The sequence below is a fragment of the Pterocles gutturalis genome, unplaced genomic scaffold (genome assembly GCF_000699245.1).
Source record: "Pterocles gutturalis isolate BGI_N339 unplaced genomic scaffold, ASM69924v1 scaffold52129, whole genome shotgun sequence".
NCBI lineage: Eukaryota > Metazoa > Chordata > Aves > Pterocliformes > Pteroclidae > Pterocles > Pterocles gutturalis.
In genome coordinates, this window is record NW_010130237.1 from 1 (window position 1) to 20,181 (window position 20,181).

A 20,181-nucleotide genomic window follows, 5' to 3' on the forward strand; every position below is an offset into this window, starting at 1 on the left:
GGGCTGTGGTGGAGCGGGCGGTTCCCAGCCCTACCTGTGGCTTATTGTCACAGCGTCAAGTGCTGCCACATCCACTGCCCCTCTTCTGATGCCAGTGCAGTAGTATGAGGTAAAATGAGACGTAGCTTTTGCTCACAGCTGCTTATGGGTGAATCTCAGCCTGAGAGTCGAACTTTTTCTCTGATAAGAACTTGTCATTACATCCAGCGCTGTCCAAGGGCAGAAAGAGGCTTTCTGAGATGATACAGAAGTTTCAGATGCACAGATTTCCTTTCTGTGCTTCTTTTTTTTTTTTTTGGCTACAAAAGCACTACTTCAGCAAAACATTCTGAATCTGAGAACATCGCTTCTAGCAAAGATTGAAGGACACAGGTATTAAATCTGTTCTAAATACATAACCATGACTGTTCTGTAGTTTAGATGTCAGGATGATGATGTATTAAGAGTTTTGGTCTTGCATCTCTTTAATGTAGCAAAACATTGGGAAACAGTATGAGGCTCTAGTCCTGCAAAGATGACAGTTTTGGCCAATGGTTAAACAGCCCAGAAGGATCAAAGCTTGAATTTTAAGAGGTGAGAACATACCCTTTTACATTTTCTTTGGGGCAGTCTTGAAATACATGCAGTAAACTACATTAATGTCACTTTCCATTGCAGAACCTCTCATAGAAGCTTACTTGCAATTTAATAGTTATGTGTCAATACTATTAAATGCACAGTCACTTAAGTTGGTATGGTATTAAAAGCATAAATACTTTTACTTTGTACAGTTGGTAACCTTGTGGTCTGTAGTCTCATGTTGCCTATACAGCTCTCATGCACTGAAAAAGAAATATCTTAACAGAACACGGTTATAAAAGTACAAAATATGCTTTAATTTTTTTTATTTTTTTTTTAGCTAAAATCGAAGCAGTCAGGGGAATCTCTACGGAGAGTCAGTGGAATCCAGAAAAATACCAAACCTTACTTTAGTACCAAAAGTTGCACTAAAGTGTTCAGACTATGGCTCTTTTAATTCTTTCTGGTTATCGGTGGTTCAGAAAATTGTTCTTAAAATTTTAAGATATCAGCATTCTCCATCACGTTTGAACTGTGTGAATTCAGTAATTTATTGTCAAAAACGTTATCACAAGATAATTAAATTTGTTCCTTCCAGTCCCATGACAAACAGGGAGTTAGCTATCTATACTTACAATCAGCTAACATGTTTTATAAGCCCTCATTTTTTAGGCCACTGATTTAATGAGGGAAATTGATGAGGGGAACCGACATCTGTCTTCCCCAGCAACTGACTCAATAATATATACTTGCCCACTGTCACTCCGGATAGCAAGTTTATTCCTAAAGTTAGATCTGAGATTAACTTGACCTTGCATCAGATCTAGCAAGTGTGCATCCACAGCACAAGCTGCTTCAGTAAGCTGATACCAATAAAATCCATTCATTTCTTTTGGTAGGTTAACCTTTCATGAGATCAGTTGAAGCACCATGGTATCTACCCTTGATGAGGCAAAATGTCAAACAGCACACAAAAGTGAAGTAGCAGAATAAAACAGTATAAAGTAGATGCAAGGAAAGCTGTCAGCTTCCTGATTTACTATGCAACCGTGCTAGCACTGTGGTACGAGAACAGGTCAGATCCTGTCAACAAGAGGGGAAAGGAGAGCAAGAGTACAGGAAACCTAACTCAGACCAGCCTGAAGCATCCTGGGATCCACTCTGAGGATGCTTGGGGGCAGTCTGTCACTCATGTCACTGACACAGTGATCTCTGAGCTGAACAGACTCACTCACACTAATTGCACAGAATAAAAACAGGACCAAGCACAGAGATCTTTTATACCTGTTTTCATTGAACAAATATAGTTGTTTTGAGTTGCAAACATAAAAGATTTCTTACAAGTGCCTTGCATACTCCCTTTTCAGGGAAGGGGAGGAACTTGAAGAGCGTTAATAGAATTTGTCCACCTTGAAGTCTCAGCTCATTTATATAAGCAACAAAAACCATCTGGAGAATATTAGTAATTAAGTAAATACAGAGACATTGGAATTAATCAGTGTAAAAAAATAGTAAACATACATGAAACTTTTCTGTATAATGACTGCAGGCTGCAGTATTGGTCATACATAAATGCCATAGTTACAGAAGGAAAAAATTTCATTTCTAAAAATGTGGAGATGAAGCATGGGGTTTATTTTAAAGACACAATGTTTAATCACGGGAAACAAACCCCGAGACTGAGATTTCAAGACGTACCGCAGACAAGGCTGTAAGAGACTGTGTCACCTGAAAGAGTCCTAAAACATGAGGCTTTCTTTTCTACTTTGACATGTCAGAGTAATGGCAACTGAGCTTAAAATACAAGGCTACATAATCAGTTATTCACAAAAATAATTACTTCACTACACAGAACTATCAGTTATGAGATTATTATAAGGATTTTTACAAAATAAAGGCAACACCAGATATTCATACCCCTTCCATTTGCTGAAAAAGTGAACAGAAAAAAATAATTAGTATGTAATTAAGGGACAGAAATGTGCTTTGCTGAAGCCTAAGCTTGTACCTCTTACTGGCTAAGATTAGATGATGCTTGAAAACACTGGAGACAGACAAGAAAAAAAGGGAATAAATCCCTCAGTAGTTTCAAATGAAAATAAACGCAGTTTTCACAGGGCTGTCACTGAAAAAAGAAAGAGGATGGACAGCCAAGTCCCATGTTTCCATTGTAGTAGTCAGATATTCTAAATAAATTTTATGTTCTAACTGAATAAGAAATACCTTAAAAAGCTTACCAGAAAGAGGAGGAATATCTATTTAAAAAAATCAGAAACTCCCATCTCTTCTCATCTATCCGCTGGAAAAAAAAAGTATTTTTCTTTCATAGACCTGGATCAAAAATATTAAAATACTTCCACATTTAGAATTATTTTTACATTTTTAAATTTTATTTTGAAAAACTAATCCTGAAAATACAGCACAGTTTCATCCAGTAGGTCTCTTTTTCACATTCAATATCCTAATCACTTATTTAGGGAACACTTTTACTGCTCTTTTCCTCTCAAGAGTGAATATGCTAGATTCTACTTTACTCTGCGTAAGAACTGCTTAACTTTTCATGACACAGATCAAACCTATTTGAGTTCCTCAAATATATCATTTTTAGTAAAATTAAGATGTAAAACTCTAAACATCCTTAACAGTATTAACATAGCAAAGAACTAGCATCTGAAAAGATCCTTATTTGTTCACGCAGTAAAACAATACAGGAAAGAACAATGGCCCATCTCTGTTGTTTTTTTTTTTTTCAATGCAGTAGATTTAGCTCTCCCACAAGGGCTTTTAAAGACAAATATTCACTGTGATATTGGTTAGTTTTCCTTTAAGTGAAACTAAAGATCAGATGAAAAATCTTTATTTGTTGTCTCTTAATTATGAATGACAATGTCATGCAGATTTACAAGGGCAAACATACAGACAATTCCAGAAACATACTTATTTTTCTGGCTGCAACACATACAAATCACACAGATGTTGGTTCCAAATTTTTAATAAAATAAATTCAAATATGTCTCATTCTCTGTCCATAGCTACATTGTTAAATATCAAAGAAATACGTACTTTTAAGAAACTGTGAAAAAAAAAATTGAGCCACAAATTTGGTATTGAATATATAACTCAAATTCCAGCTTGTCAAATTTGTCAAAATTAAGCAAATCAATCTTACCATCTACCACTTAACCAATTCTTAAAAGACACTGCTAAAATATTTACAATAAATAAATAACTTACATCATTTGAAGTAAATGCTTTACAGTTTCCTGAATCAAGTGAATAAAATCAAGAGTACCAATGCAAATGATGTATAAACAAATCTGTGAAATAATTCCCTCTACAAAAGGAATTGTAGGAGGAAGAAAACATGTGATAGTCTATTGCATACCATACTTTAGAAACAGTACATATACACATCTACAGACTCCAATACAATCTTCGTTTTCTTTTCTTGCACGAGAGGTTGAATATGGTCCATATGCCTAAATAAGTAAATTCAGCAGCATGCAGTCTTGTTTGTCACCATTTTAAGGTAGGGACAAACCTGTTTACATGAGCTAGTACTGGAAAGTACATAATACTCAACCTTCATTAAACTGAATCAAGAACATTCAGGTCCACAGCAGAAATGCCTTGTAAGATTAGGTCCATACTAACTACCTTAAGGAGATCTTTTCTAGCACTTGTCACTGTAAAAGTTCCCCTGCTTTTATTTGTGTAGATACAGCATTTTTTAGAATAGAATGTATGCCAAGAAACTGGTTTCCAAATTCCAAGATTTCTGATAATGTTAAATACATGTTGTCGTTATTTATTGAAATGGTTGAAGAGACTTTCATATGTGCCCATCTAAAGATACAGGCATTGCTCTTGCATACAGAAAACTTGTACAAAAAAAGAACAAAAAGATGCTTAAGTTGTGGGCTGCTGTGTTCAGCTTCTACAGTACTGGCAAGTACTTGAGTATGAAAATAATTGCATTTTGTTCAAATCAGTTTGTTCAATTTTTAAAGAAGATTTCTAACTACTAGCTTTAAAAAGCAATATAACCATGTGTCTAACTCCTGGAATGGTGATAAAGCTAAATAACTAACAGCTTGAAACCCTTACAAAATGTGGGTGTAATTTTAAAACTGTAATTCTTAACATTAACCCAATGAAGCCTAGAAGATCAAGTGCAAAAAAATGTTCATAGCTAACTGATGTTTATTCTGATCTGTCTCCTGGTTTGACTCAGGGAAATTAATGACATTTTGACAAATAAAAATGTCAGACAACAGCAGTTCCACAGTAACAAATAGCTTTCTTTTTAAACTTCAAGTAATTTACTCACCAATATAATTTGAGAACTGATAGTGTAGTTTTACAGGAAAGTCTTAACAAAAATTTAGTTGAGGTGCAAGAATTGTTTCATAAATTCATACGTGGTAAAAGCCACAGCCTGGGAAGGAATACAACGAATGTAATTTAGAGATAAACCACGGTATAATCCTCTTCGTATTCCATATTGTTGATAGACATATTTCAGTGTCTGCACCATTGTACTGGAAAAATAAGAACTCAAATCATTATTGGATAGACATTCAATAGTCAAGATCACTTTCTTCAAATACAAGACACTTGGTTTTACTTGGTTCTTAAGGGTTCTATGGAGAAAAGCTCATGGGACTCCATAGAGCAAAGCATTATAATCTTTTTAAGACTCAGAAGACAGTCTGAGCTTCTGCAAGAAATTTGGGCACAAGGGCTGAGAATTGGAAACAGGGCAGTCCAGTTCCATTTAAAGAAGTTTCAGTCTGAAAACACCTGCCCTAAAAGGCACAGTAAGACATTTTACACCAGAATGGCTATGCATATTCTGTTGCCTGGCAGGAAGGAGTTGAGAAGCATCAACTCTTACAAATGTAATATAGAGTAACAGAACCATAATTTGCCCAATGTAGCACACACTTCTTGCATGAAACATCAGTACTTAGGGCTCGTATCTCATCTTCTTTTTTTGAGCACAGGATTATACCCATCCTTCTAAAGCTCTGCATATAACATGTATGTTTAGCTCTGCATTCTATATCTTTCATGTGCGTAGCTTCCTTCACTGTAACACAAGCCTGGTGTTCTCTCTCAAAAGATAATTGCTAGGTTTTGTGTAAGTATATGATATTTGACCTTATTAAAAGCAGAATTTGCAGTATATATGCAAGAAGAACAATTTTCCTCACATGCTTAACTTGAAACTGAGCAAACAGACATTAAATGCAAAGCCCCTGAGTAAAAATCTGTAAGGTGCTCAATATTTCCAAGCTATTAAAGACATTGCACTTTGAGAACACCTTCCATATGCCTCAAAGCTTCAGGATTTCCTACTTTTTCTATCCTTTCCTCCTCTAAAGACAGGTATGTCTACTCTCCTTCAAGGCACAGCTCTCTCCAAACACAGTCACAACAATATTGTTAAATTGGCAAGTCCCGTGTATGCAAAGGTAGTTCTCGCAATTGCAGAAAGTAAAACCCCAAGAACAATTAACACATTTTTACTTTAAACATATCTGAAGTGGAAAATAGCTTAAAAAAAAAACAAAACAAAACAAAAAAAAAAAACCCCAAAATACCAAACTTGGGCTGCAAAGGAAAGCAGAACAGCAGCTTTCACAGTAAGGAACATCCGCATTGCTTATGAAAGGTTAGTAAGATCCAATTTGCCATGCAGGAGGTTCACACTGCATCATGCTGGATTCAGACATATACAATCACACAAGAGTGAAAGTAACCAAGATACGTCCTGGAATTGAATTTGGTTGAGGCAATTTGAAATTCAGAAAGTTTTTCAAGATGAGAGCCGATTTAGTACTATGATTTTAAGGATATTATGGTACTTCTGCTTCTACTGGACTGAAGCATATAATTAAAAAACCTGGAGGAACCCTAACTACATGTGTGGTGTGGTACTTTACTGTAAATACAAGAAAAGTTAAATAAAACAGTATTATGTAAAATCATCTTATGGAACAGATTCTGCACCGTTAAGAAACACTTTGAAACATTTCATTTCAGTAGAAGCATGCAGCCCCACTCTTAGGGATCCTGCTGATATTAAAGACATCGCAAGTTGAATTAAAATAGAAAAAAACCCGTGTTACTAATCCAGACAATTAGTAACAAAATGCCATTGTGATTCCAGTTGGATTTTTTTAACTCCAGAGTGATAATGGCAGCTTTGGTCTGTGTGGAAACTCATTCATTAAAAGAATGAAGAAATCAACAACAAAGCAGCTGCTCCTTTTTTTTTTTTTTTTTTTTTAAAGCTTTAAAACTAAGAATTTAACTTTCCCCAGACATCTAAGAATTCAGTTACTACGGATGAAAAGAAAATACTTACAGGCACTTTTCAGAGTCTGGGAGAACCGCTCCTAACTGCATTCGCCTACGAGTTACATCAAGGGGATATCTATAGAAGAGATATTTGAACAGCAGTTCAACCAGATGTGTGATGACTATATGAATATTGTTTTAAAAAGAATGCAAAGAAGTCCATGTGCAACCTCCAAGCTCCCTTTTCAGTGAGTCAGGAATCCGGCTCAGATTCTCAACACAGCTGAAAGTTCTCCAAAAAGGGAGACTTTCCCTATACAACCAGAACCAGCAAATCAGATCTCTTAATATATTCCATTTGGCACGAGTAAGGAAGACACATGAAGATCAGATGAGAGTATAAAACAGTCTGTAAAATGCTGGAGGAAGAACACACCTGAATCAAAAATAAAATTAACAGTTTAAGGATTAATAGAAAATGACATTTGTAATGCAGTGATTTAGTGAAAAATTGATGCCGTACAAGTCCATTAAATTAATTTATTTTATGGACAAAATAAAATATGACAAGGACAGCAGGAGAATGGAGAAAGCAGGCAAAGTAATAAAAGAAAATTAACACCAAATATCTAAAATTTGGGGTGTTGTTTTTGGTTTTGCTTTTAATTCTATGGTTTCACAGGTTACACTGCTTTAAAAATAAATTGGAATAATAAAATTCTGCAAATTGTGTTCATGGTCAAAATTTCATAGCTTACCAAACAACATTCCAATTGATTTTAAGAGATTTATCTGAATTTGCTTAATTGACTCAATACATATATGTATATAAATAGATACTTAGTAAATGAAACAACAGGAAATAACTGAATTCCAGTGTCTGACTAACCCGATTTAAAAACCTTACTAATAACTAGACTTACATAAAACCATATTCTCAGATAAAGTTTCTTTAGAATGAACAGCTATATAGAAAAAAAAAAAAACAAACACAATACCCAAACTTACGATATCGTCTGAGCTATTGCTCCAGCTATGCCACCACACAGCAGATTTACATGTGTTTTCAAAACTAAGACATCAGGATTATCTAATGAAGGCCGTCCAAGCAAGTTAGGTGCTTGAGCAAGTCCAATGCTCTTTAAGGTACCAAAGGTAAAAAATGAAAAACCTAAAAGGAAATTTAATTTTATGTACTTTCATAAAAAAGCAAATTATTTGCCGATGCATCATAATAAACAAAAAGCTGCATTTACAAAATGAAATAATTTTTCAATTATTTTAGAAGTTTTTTCTTAAGTAGAAAGAAATAGACAATTTTTTTGAACTTCCACAAAATGATATTTTGAACTACCATAACTTCCGTCCAAACGAATTAGCATTTGTAATTAACTTAAAATAATGTTTTCAGCTAGACAGTGGGTTTTAAATTACTGGATTGCTGTTAAGAGTAACTCCTAAAATCTTTTTAACTGAAGAACATATCTCATCTTTTTAATAGGAATGTAATTTAGCTGGGCAGTGATGATGTTCCTCCATCTCACATCACCCACTGCTTTAGCTTAAGTATTAACATAAAAGTCACCAGGAGATGGAGCCAATTCAGAGGCTCTAGGTCTCCATCTACATAGCGCTGTGCACTCTCATGGATTTACCTGTTTGAGAGAAATATCCTACATGCTGTCTTGTGGGAAAACTGGGAAGCAGAAGAGAAAGAATCACTACTTTACCTCTCTCCCTCTGAGCTCCAAGTTTCAGAAAAACTAGGCTTTGCCTGTTGAAGATGCTTTAACACATTATCGATCAATTCTAGATTAAGATCAAAGAGTTGCAAGTGTTTCTACTTGCCTCCCCTCTCCATTCGGTAAAAAAACAGAATCCTTGATTTTAACAGAAGCTAATTAACTACGCATGCAAATATAGTACATAAATTTAGTAGCACACACAACTGCTGAAGGACTGCCACAGTCTGTTTTTAACTTACCCGCATATGGCGCCATGCCTACAATGGTTGGCATCAGCCCTCTGTAGAACCCTCTAAAACCACCTTCCTTTGGAAGAAAAACACAAGTACATTTGGGGCAAGAAATACAACAAGTGTCTTAACAAGTTATACGACTGTTCATACAGATTGATATGACAGCAATCTGACTAGCATCATATAGCACCAAGGAGCTAATATCAAGTTCCATTTCTTGTGCCTGAAGAATTAAGGGAACAACTGCCCAGCTCCCTAAGAGATAAAGAAGTGAAAATGAAGGAGAAAACTCTACATCCAACATCATAATCTAGGAGACATTTCTGCATTACACATACCCCTCCTCCCCAAAATTTTTTCTATCATTACTTCTTGTTCTTGAAAAAGCAACTTCTCTCTGCTTTGACCTCCCATTTACATGAGTCTTAGCTACATCTTAGCAGCCTAAGTAGAAGGAAGCATCCAGATTATTTTTTTTTACATTAAAAAATTCAATGTGCACGCAATGAAGTCATGCTATTCTCCAACAAGCCACTATTTTCAATGTAGTGCAACATTCTTTAAAGAGCATATTTTGCTTTGACAGGACTGAAGATTAAAAGAAAAAATACCTTTGTGTAAATCATCTTGAATGCATGGATAATTCCCATGTACTTGTGTTCCCCTTTTACTTGGAACGCCAGACGAACTCTAACCATATCAAGAGGGTAAGTACAAATCACTGCTGTAATACCTTTATCAAAAACAAAAACAAAACAGGCAAACAAAACTCACCTACACCTTATCTGATTCTAGGATTATTTTGAAAATTAGATTTTCCTTTTGTGGCAGTGAATATAATAGCATATATAAATTATTTTGTTAAAGAAACACTTAAATTCAGTTATAATCAGCAAACAGGAACACTAACTTCAGCAACACACAAAGGATTTATGTTTATGCTTGGTGTTCACTGAAGCTGCACACCTAGGCCTTGATTTTCCGAAGATTTATGGGCCTAAATGTATTCATATGAGCAATCTCATTTAAGTCTAGCATCAGGCTAGTCAAGTGCATCGGCTTTACTGGATTGCAACCATGAAACCTAACCCCACTGTATCTTTTAAAAAAAACACCAAATTTACATGTTTAATTTCAAAAAAGTTGTGTCAGATTTGATGTGATTACTGGATATAGACATATGCATCTATCTACTGCATCTGGAAATACTAAGTATATTCTAATTACATTTAAAATAAAGTCAGGATCGTACTGATGAAGAGTACTTAACTGAATCACACTACTGCATTTTAATATTTCATGTTACACCAGCCCTTCTGTTTTAAATCTCTGACCAAAAAAGTGATTTCTACACTTCAGATGGCAAAAAAACAAAATCTTGGGATTCAGACAGTTATGAACTGCTTCAAAACTGTTTAGATGCTGACCAGCTTGTAATTTTGGAAACAGAACTCCAGTACAGAGAACAACTCCTCTAACAGTTACCTGAGTAACAAATTCTTTCCTACTGCTAGTTTTGGAAGTAAACCACTCAATTGCTGACAAGTTATTTGTAGGAAACAGATAAAACTGTTTACTAAAAACAGATGTTTTCTGGTGGTATACCACCATCATTAAAAAAAACCCAAAAATACTAGGAAAAGGAGAAAAAGAAAGGAAAAACCTTCATGACTGACACTGTTTTCTAGCAGCCACTCAGATGTAGCTAAACATCACCCTTAAAAATTAGTCCTACAGAAGATAAAAACACTTTCTAGGCTGGCAGGAAATGGCCACTTCCTCTTAAGTTTTAACGGTCTCTTACTGATATCTCTTTTTGTAGGTGTAACATTTCCCCTCCTTTCCACAAGGTCAAGAGAAAAACTACAACAGGGAGGGAGGAAAAAAAAGAAATCAAACACACCAACAAAACCCAAACACAACACAACAACTCCAGCACAGAAACTCTTCATAACTTTTATGTCTGGAGAGCAAAAAAAAGCAACTTTAGGAAGCTGAACGATTTGACATAAGATATCAGGATTAGATGGGGAGAAAAAAAAAAAAAAAAAAAAAGGAACACCATGAATGAGCTATCCAAAAAGCTGATGCTAGTCAACTGTCAATTGAGAGTAAAGTTTGTGGCCCCATGGAGTATCCTCCTACCAGTAATTTATTTCAGAAGAAAAAAACACCTCTTTCAGAAATTTTGGATTATTCCTCTAAATAAAAAGCAGACATCTGCAGTTGATTTCTGATGTCGTCCCACCCATAGGGTTCAAAAGTTGGAAGCTGCAAAACACCAAAGCAACTTTACAACTGTTTCCACTGACCTACATTATTCAATACCATCTCTCAGACTGCAACCTTTTCCTAATGGATGGCCTGAGATGTCCAGAAATATTGTAAAACAGATGAAACCAAGCAGTTTAAAAATAAATAGATAAATAAATAAGATCTTCAAAAGCTCCTACAGAGCTTAAGAGTTCACAGGAAAGTCACTCTACTTCAGAAAACTTTATCAACCTTCTCTTTCCAATCAGGCATTGATATGTATCCAGGAATATTACTTGAGCAAAGACTAGCAAACAGACCAACAAAGAGTTTGGTGAATGTACTCACTAGTGAACATGGCCCAAAAATAGTACAATTGGAAAAAAATCAGATGGAACTGAAAGAAACCATAAGTAGTAAGGACTTAAATAGGATCTTTTTCCTTTTTTGCTTTTTCTTAAAATCCTATAGCCATGAATTACGAAAAAAATGGTATTTCTAACATCAGTCACAAAGTACGCTTTCACGAAGCAACTGGGAGAGGCATGGTATTGCTTACTGTTTATATAAGCAAAGTGTATATACAAGGGATTAAGATTTCCTTCAGGCCTCAGAAAAGACACTATCCTTTCTGGGAGGAATGGCAGCCAGCTGTGGAACACAAAGTCATTGTCATGAAATCTACAGAATTACTAATCTAATTTCTACACCATAAATATTATGAGTTATCAGAAATCAGGCTACAGCATCTTAAGGCTGATTCCCATTATTGAAGAAGCAAAGCCTATCCCAAATAATGAGACTTGAGCCAAAGATCCCTCCTATGGTTAATTAAACAGGACAGAACAGGAAATGTCTCAACAGTTAAGAGATACATACTCCAATTCCCAGTGTCTGACCTGAAGTAATCATAATAGGGCAACGTAGCTCCTCCCTCCTTTAAGAAACCACTTCTTCAAAAACAGCAGACTTTTTCATTGCAAGTGCTGACTCAGAATTCAAGGAAGTCAGGGAAAGACTTCACTTACCACATTACCATGTTGTCTTCAAGCACCTTTCACCACTCTTGGGGACAAGATACTGGCTTACACAGACCTTTACTGAGACTTAACGTCAATAAAGCACAAGAAGAATTAAACCGTCCTTGATTTGCTTTGCAGGCTTTGGGAGTTAACAATGAGATTAGGTGTACCGGGATTTATGTCTGTCTCCCAATTTCCCTACTATTCCTCCATTCTTAGTAATTTTATTTCTTTTAAAATAAAAATAAAAAAACCATCTGAGCAAGAAAAAAAACACCAAGAGAAATACATTACAAAGATCAGGTACTGCAAACATATCTGATATGCAAGTTTCTATGATTTCTGTATCATGCTCTTTGTACTTTACTAATAACTACATAGATCAAATTAAGTACTACCAGGTGATTCAGAGGTATACAGTTCAAAAAAAGTGATGTGCAAGCACAAGTCACAGACTTGAACTGCAGAAGATATACTCCTTAACTAGTATAAAGACAAATTTATCAAGGAGGCATCTTCTGAACAAAACAAAGCTTCAGAAACTACACATACAGAGAAATAGATGATGACGAAGAATATTTATCAGGCAGGTTAAAGAACTGCCTAATTTACAAGTCCCAACATTTCTAGACCCCCAATATGTAATTCTGTTTCCTTCTGAATTGCTGAAGAAATAAGCACCTCAGATTCTTTTAAAATCTCAACTCACACAAGTAACTGTTAATTACATACTATTTAAAATGGAGAGGGTCAGTATCCTCCTAGATCTGTACTATTTTCATATCACTTTTACTAAAAGTAGAAAGATAAAAAAAAAAAGCATGCTTTCTGTATTAGTTTCATGGAACTGTAATTTATTCTAGACAAAAATTTAAAAAGCCAAAAAATACTAGTTGTTAAGTTAATCAAGTGCAAGGGAGGAGATACACATGTTCATGTTTTAGTTCAGATTTTTCAACTAGAAAACTAAAAAAAATACTTAGAATTGCAAAATCATCCTGTGATACAGATGTTATTTGATCATTTTGTTTCCTAAACTTCACTAACCTCTATGATTTCTCTATCTTCTCCCCACCTCTGTCTTCCCTTAAAAGAAGTTATATACCATTTATCTGTTAACGAGGTGTTACAGCTGAAATTTGAATCACACAAGGTTCAGGAAATTCAGAGTTAAAGTTTCCACAGTAACTTTAACTTGGCCTCCTTAAATATATGCATTACAATAGGTTTTTCTTTTCTCTCACTCCACTACCCCCATCCTCATCGCCTTGTTTTTCCCTGTGGATATCCTTTTGACCCTGTTTATCAGTTACAGAAGATACTCAAATGGTTCCCACCATTTCAAAGGAGGTCTGTTGACTGCTGTAACGTCAGAAACACTGACATAAGAAAGATGTAAATATCAGCAGCTACACAGAAGTGAAAGCAGACAGCTTTTGGGGCTAGAGAGGGAACAAAAACAAAAGGGAAACAAGAGTTAACCATTTTCAGCTGCATAATACTGGCGTCCAGGAAACTGTGAAGACCCCTGTCTGCCCAACACTGGAGCGCATGCAGCACACCCTCTCCTTTAGTCATTTAAACTTGGAAGAAATAGAATAATATCCCTTATTGAAGCCAGCAAGAGACTAAGCCACAGGAGTTAACTTTAAGGCAAGAAATATTACCAACCGCTTTTAAAAGTCTCTTCTCATTTTATTTGCAAATTTAGAGAACTTCTGTACCAGATTACGGATTTCGTAGTGCCTCCTTGCTCCTCTTTATCTTCCTAGCATACTCAGTATAAGCCGTCCTCTCATTTATCTAATGAATATCCCAAAAAGCAGCTAATGCCACCTAGTAAACAAATAGTAAAAGACTCACATGTGATACTATTACTATACCCAACTGCTATAATCATTTCACTGCACACCTAAGTCTAGCTCATCTACTCAGTTTTGGGATTCTCACTACCAGGCTATTGAGTATATTGTACTTAAATGCACCACACAAAGCCCTTAATTTGATCATTGTTTCCAGATAGTACTGTGTATTATTTTTATTTCTGTTACTCTAACCACACAACACAGATTTAACCAGTAAGGTGCTTAAAACAATGCCAGATGCTATTAATTTATCTACACAAAGAATTCCAGCATGTGCAACACTGACAGAGTTAAGCTGATTATTCAGTGTCTTCAGTGTCTCACAAGTCAGGTTCCAGGTCTGTCACAAGGCTCCTGAAAAAGCTAATAATAAGCTCTTGTGGAAGGAAAAAAAGAAAAAGAAAAAAAAAAAGTGTTCTTTAGCACAGTTAAAGTCAGGGGGAAAGAAAGAAAAAAAGGAAAAAATAAAATCTATGTATTTCTTCCACTGCTTTCAGATAGAAAGCCAGCCAAGTTCTGGAACCTACCTTGCCACAAATGGGTTTTGCTAGTTTTCAGGATATTTGAATTGTTTCATTTCATTCTCTTTCCTTTTCCTCTGATGGCATGCAAAGCCAAAATACTTTCATGACGTCTTCCTAGTTCAACTAAAGGTAGTGCTAACAAACTCCAGTATTTTTATTCCAAAATAAGCTAAATAGTAGTGCTCATGTCATAACTATTTAAGGTCTGTCACTAGACAGTATTAAGACTGTTTTACAAAGACAAAGCACATGAAAAACCACCTCAATTAAAAATCAGTCCACCATTACTTACCTTTCCATGTTTTTTCTTAGCTACTTTTGTCTGAATGACTAGCAACAGGAAAATAGGAATGTATAACTACCACTGTATAGTGTGATCTACAAATGGCTTCTTGTACTACCACACTAATTGATAAATATTGGTTTTTAAACATTCATACATATGGTCTAAAGAGTATCATGACAATTCTGTGCTGGATGTTGTTTTCAACTTTTGTATAGACATTTCTGGCAAATCCATCCATTTAAGGAGCTGCAGATCCCTCAATTTTTTTGGGCTTACATTCAACCTAGTAGCAATGGCAGACAGGCTGATGAGCTGATTCTACTAAAACCTGCATCTTCATACTTCATCTTGATGACACTGGATTTGTCGTTTATTTAAAGCCACAATAAACACTATAAAAACCGTGCTTTACAACATAGCATAGAATTCAATGCTTGAACAAATGCATTTTAAAGAATACTCTTAGACAAAGTTTTCAATTAGACAATTATTTGGTACATGAACCATTTACTAGTATTTTTGCTTAACACAAGTTTGACCTGAAAACACATTCAAATAATCTTCTAAATAAATATTAACTTTTCAGCAAAAGGGATGTCTGAAACCCAAATACAAAGCTATACCTGCCATGGATCCCGCCATTAATCGATGCACATGCCCTGAAATCCCAAGTTGCTTCTTTATTACCTACAAAATAAGGAACATTTACAACAGTCATATATCAGAAAATACAGGGAAGTACACAACACAATTTATTATCACAGTAATGCAAACTTTGTAGGTGTTTCCAAGAAGTTCACAACACTGCAAATTCAATCCAGAGCACTTACTGTTAGAAGTTTTCTGAACATTGCTGCTGTTACCAATTTGTTATTAAAAACATGAGTGTGCTAAATTTCTACTAACAAGACAGAACAATTAGCTGAAAGTATATGTACTGTTTACCTCAGAAACTAGACTGTTTATTTAGTTATTTTTAATGTGTGGCAAACAAGGCAAACCCAATACTATCCTTGTTGCATGAGAGAAAGCAAAGGACATCAAGCAAAGCTGAAAAGTGACACATTCAAGAACAGTAAACTTTTCTCCCATGTACAGCATGTGAAACATACTCCAGAGATATTTTTAAGGCTTTGTTTAACTTGATTTAAAAGGAAAAAAAAAAAAAAGGGAGAAAAGAGAGAAATCAGACAAGCATTTGAGAGCAAGAATTTCCTAAATTACATTACGTCCTGGAAGGAAGTTAGAAATTAGTTTCCAGGCTTTTATCAAATAACTATTTGTCTATTTAAGAAGCAGTTTATGTTATAAATAAGATAATTTCATATCTTCCTTTTTTTTCCCTTTTACTTATTCCTGCAAAACATCTTGAATGTTTGTTGTTGAGTAACAGATAAACTGCTACAATGCTAAATGGTTTCTTGAAATTTGCAGATTCATAAACAATTTTATTACGAAGCATGGCATGCAGGCTTTTATTCAACACAACATAAAACAAGCATGGATCAACAGCATTTATGATTATACCACAAAAAAATAACATATGAAACCCATTACAGTTACTTCTTTGTATCAGCCTTCTGAAATACGCTCTTTTGGGAAGTAAATCACAATTGCAATCCCACTGTCTTCAATTTACTTCACTGGGTACTAAAGCTGACCTTTTAAACCAGTATTCTTCATTGCTAACAGTAAAACTGTATTTTTCACTACATATAAGAAATGTTTAAAAACATGTTCATGCTAACACCTGACCTCCAAAAGATGTTGCAGGGATTTATTATGCACTGTGAAAGAGTAAAAGCATGAGAGCAGAAAGGAATCCACAAATCCTGCAGGACCCTGAAATAAGAATTCTCTCTTCCAGGTAATTTTTATCTAAAGCCTGACATAATCATTTGTCAGGTCAAATGTAACAGTCATATCCAGACAGACTTTCCAAGTTTAAGTTATTCCACCCATCATGTACTAAGAAACTCAACACAATATAATAAAAAGGTCCCATTTTACATTTTGTTCCTACATTGCTCACAAAGGGCTACCTTATAGCAATACAAATAGCAGCAGTCTTTAGTTTACCTTTTTCTTTCATTAAAAAAGTATTATTCTCAACAAATGTACAAAAATCAGTGTGAATTTTTTTCCTTAAGCAACACTACAAACAGTTTCACTGTTGCCCTGACATTTTTAATGGGTACATTCAGATAAAATCAAGCAACCTTAGAAAAGACATGCAGATAATTATGAAGACAAAAGTTTCAGTGTTACTTTTGATAACTTACAGAATCTGTATTCATTATAGGCAGAAAAAAATAAAAGGAAAACAAAATAAATTCAACTACCTTTTTATATTGGTCAAATGCCATGAACTGAATTGCGCCATATGGAAAGATTCTAATCATCATTGCTCCATTTCCTTTATACAGCCCAAGATAACCTTCCTTTCTGGGGACAGCACGCAATGTAGAAAACACTCCTGCCAATGATACAAAAAGAGGTATTTAACAGTCACACTGGGAAGGAAGAAAAAGAAAAATCAAGCATATATTACTGACAATAAGAAAGTACACATAGAACTCACGGCAGATCATGGCTCATGTAACCATGGGGAGTGGAAAATCCACTTTGAATGCCCAAACACTGCCAGGAGGAGGAGGAGGAGGTTTAAGGTTAAATTTTATCAGCTTTCTCACCTTCCAGACTCAGTGAACCTCTTTCTGAATTCATGCATTTCAGGCCCCATGAATTGCCTGGACTGCAAGCAATCCTATTGCAGCTGATACCATCCGCCCACAGAAGCTAATACCAGCAACAGTAGGAACACTACAGGTTGACTTGCAAATCAGCCAATTCAAATTAAATAAATACTTAAAAAACTAAAACCATGGGAAAACAATCTAATATTGGTACATGCTAGATTACAGATTAAATGCCATTACTGAGGAAATTAAGTAAATTGCTTTAAGACTCTCACTACTTACAACTTACACATCTCACACTTCCTGTCCCAGAGTTGTTGCGCCAAGAAGCAATCCTATTCCCTTTTCATAGGTGGGAAATAATGAAAGATCACAAAGTTTGGGGAAAGCCTATAGTTTTATTATAAACATGTTATTAATTATGCATAACTGCTATCACATTGACTTTTTAACAGGAATAAACTATAACAGTTAAGCAGTTTTCATTCATATGCAACTACTTAATAATATAAAAGCTGAGCACAGAAAAGGCTTACACATTTATGTTTCTTTCAGGCAAGAAAAAAAAGTAGTTGACAAACTTCCACTTGAAGTTTAAATAAAACAAGTATTAATTAGTTTCTGGGGTTCTAAAAATACATTAAATATTGTATTCTTAAGATACCACTATTATTACATGCCTCTGAAAATACTTATGCCATGATTAGAATTTCTTTCTACCCTGCACTGATGAGTTGTTCTTTCTTAAAACACAAGTTCTGAGATCCACATGGCATGAACTCCACAGAGCAAGGGCAGTAAAAACATTTAGTGAGGACCTTGGTGAACTATTCCTTTGTGTCTCTGCATTTACAGGTATCTCATCCACATAATTCTTTTTTGCCTGCATATAACAAGGACAGGCATTCAAGTCAGACACATTTCAAATAATCAGCATCGTATCTGACACACTAAGTAGGGAAGAATATAAGATTTTACTTGCCAATCATGGCACAGTACAAAGCAAACAGAAAACAAGGATTTAAAATATCACTCAAACCAACTATTTCAGCCTTCAATTCTTAGACAGCAGATTTGAGTGCATACTTATGGGACTGTGTTACCAAAACACATTACTTGTATTTCCCTTTTTGGTACAAAGAAGCGAATACACATCCACTGGATTTTGTTTCAAGATTTATATTTCAAGCCTTTTAAAAAAAAATTACCTTTACTAATATAAAAATTCCAAAGTTTCCTTACATGTAAAATTAACCAACTCAAAATTATTTTTTTTCTTGACAATTGTAACACAAAAATTTCAGAACATAACCTATAACTATTTCAATAATATATGGCATAAAATACCTCAAATACTATGCACAAGAGGGCACTGTTACAGCCCCACAGAGAATGGTTCTGAACACGCTGACAACTGAGTTTATTCTCTCACCATGATGCAATACAGATGCTGAATACAGATCTCCCGCACCTTATGCCAAGCCCAAAGCCACTTTATCTTCAAATCAACCACACTGCCATCTGCGAGCAGAAGCGCACGCGAGTCTTGCAGGAGCTGGTGGTCACTGTTTTGTCATCACCAGCCCACATGAGGGCTACCAAGCTCCCAGAAGCACCAATTCCCACAGCCCCTGGGAACTGGCAATCACTGGAGGAGACCACAGCAGTTACCAGCAGTGACAGTTTTTATATAAACGATCCAAGCCTGGAACCTGTGATTACCAATCTCCTGCTGGCTTCAGTAAGAGGAAGATCAAGCCTCTCTCTTAGATGCCTTATCAAGGATTATTCTGACATCTCAATCTCTAACACATCAACCAATACCGCAGCCTGCTTGCACAGGGCTCTGTTTTTCTTTTCAAACACTAACAAAACATGACACAGAGACTGGCCAGACATACAGCCTTCTTTCTGTCTGATTAGAGCCTTTTTTTTATCAGCCACATCACTGAATAAATCAGCATACCCAAACTATACACGCTGCATTTAAAACCAAAAATTAGACGCACAGCAGCCATCTTACCTAGATGTCTGTAATGGTGGTTATGAGCCTGCAGCAAAATCTTTACGCGATCCAGTGGTGCAATGGTTGTTTTGGCACAACACCCTGCAACACCTTTCCAAGAGGGGAAAGAGAAAAGTGACAGGATGCTCCTTATGTAAGCATGACAAATAAGGGATTTTTCTAACATACTTCTAAATTGAATAGGTGAGGAGAAACTCAACTAGGACCTCAAAAAAGCCCCGAAGACAAGTAAACGGCTTCTATTAGCAGTACATTACAAAACCCTTAAAGCCTTAATGAAAAGCATAAGCTACTTCTCCTGATTACAGAAACCCGGCCCATCATCCCTCAGCTGCTAGAAGTCCCAGCAGAACCGTTCAGAGTTACTGAAGAGTTTTCCACCCCGCTTCCTCCTTCCCTTCCACAGAGAACAGCCCTTACTGCTCTCCCCAAAGGACCTGGCTCCACATCCACCGTGCACCCTGCGCTGCTTCCGAGAGACGGATCCAACAGCGAGCGCAGCTGCACAGAACATCTTCCTATCTGCTTGCAAACAAGATAGCTGGGACACCGCGCTGTAGGAAGAATAAACAGGCTTTTCCTCCAAGAGGTTAATAACGCCCCGCCTTCCCACCACCTCAATCTTCTCAGCAGCAGCCGGAGCAGCTTCGGGACGCGGCCAACC

The 20,181-nt window shown here is 35.8% G+C and overlaps 1 protein-coding gene across 1 annotated transcript; it reads right to left on the reverse strand.

Annotated features, from left to right (window-relative positions):
- Nucleotides 1-4,562: 4,562 nt before the first annotated feature.
- On the reverse strand, nucleotides 4,563-19,683 carry SLC25A16 (solute carrier family 25 (mitochondrial carrier), member 16). The gene is made up of 8 exons (XM_010080131.1): nucleotides 19,515-19,683; nucleotides 17,135-17,268; nucleotides 15,416-15,479; nucleotides 9,454-9,575; nucleotides 8,849-8,915; nucleotides 7,873-8,035; nucleotides 6,932-7,000; nucleotides 4,563-5,099 (listed from the first exon to the last, which is right to left on the reverse strand). Exons 1-8 carry the CDS (start codon nucleotides 19,681-19,683, stop codon nucleotides 4,943-4,945), a joined length of 945 nt encoding a protein of 314 aa, XP_010078433.1. The 3' UTR covers nucleotides 4,563-4,942.
- Between the last annotated feature and the right edge of the window lie 498 nt (nucleotides 19,684-20,181).

Coding starts and splice junctions, on each gene's coding strand:
- SLC25A16 (XM_010080131.1), bottom strand. CDS start 19,683: ATGTTAGAAAAATCCCTTATTTGTCATGCTTACATAAGGAGCATCCTG. Junction 9,576..15,415: donor AATGGCGGGATCCATGGCAG/GTATAGCTTTGT, acceptor TTTTTGATAAAG/GTATTACAGCAGTGATTTGT. Junction 7,001..7,872: donor GCAATAGCTCAGACGATATC/GTAAGTTTGGGT, acceptor TCTCTTCTATAG/ATATCCCCTTGATGTAACTC.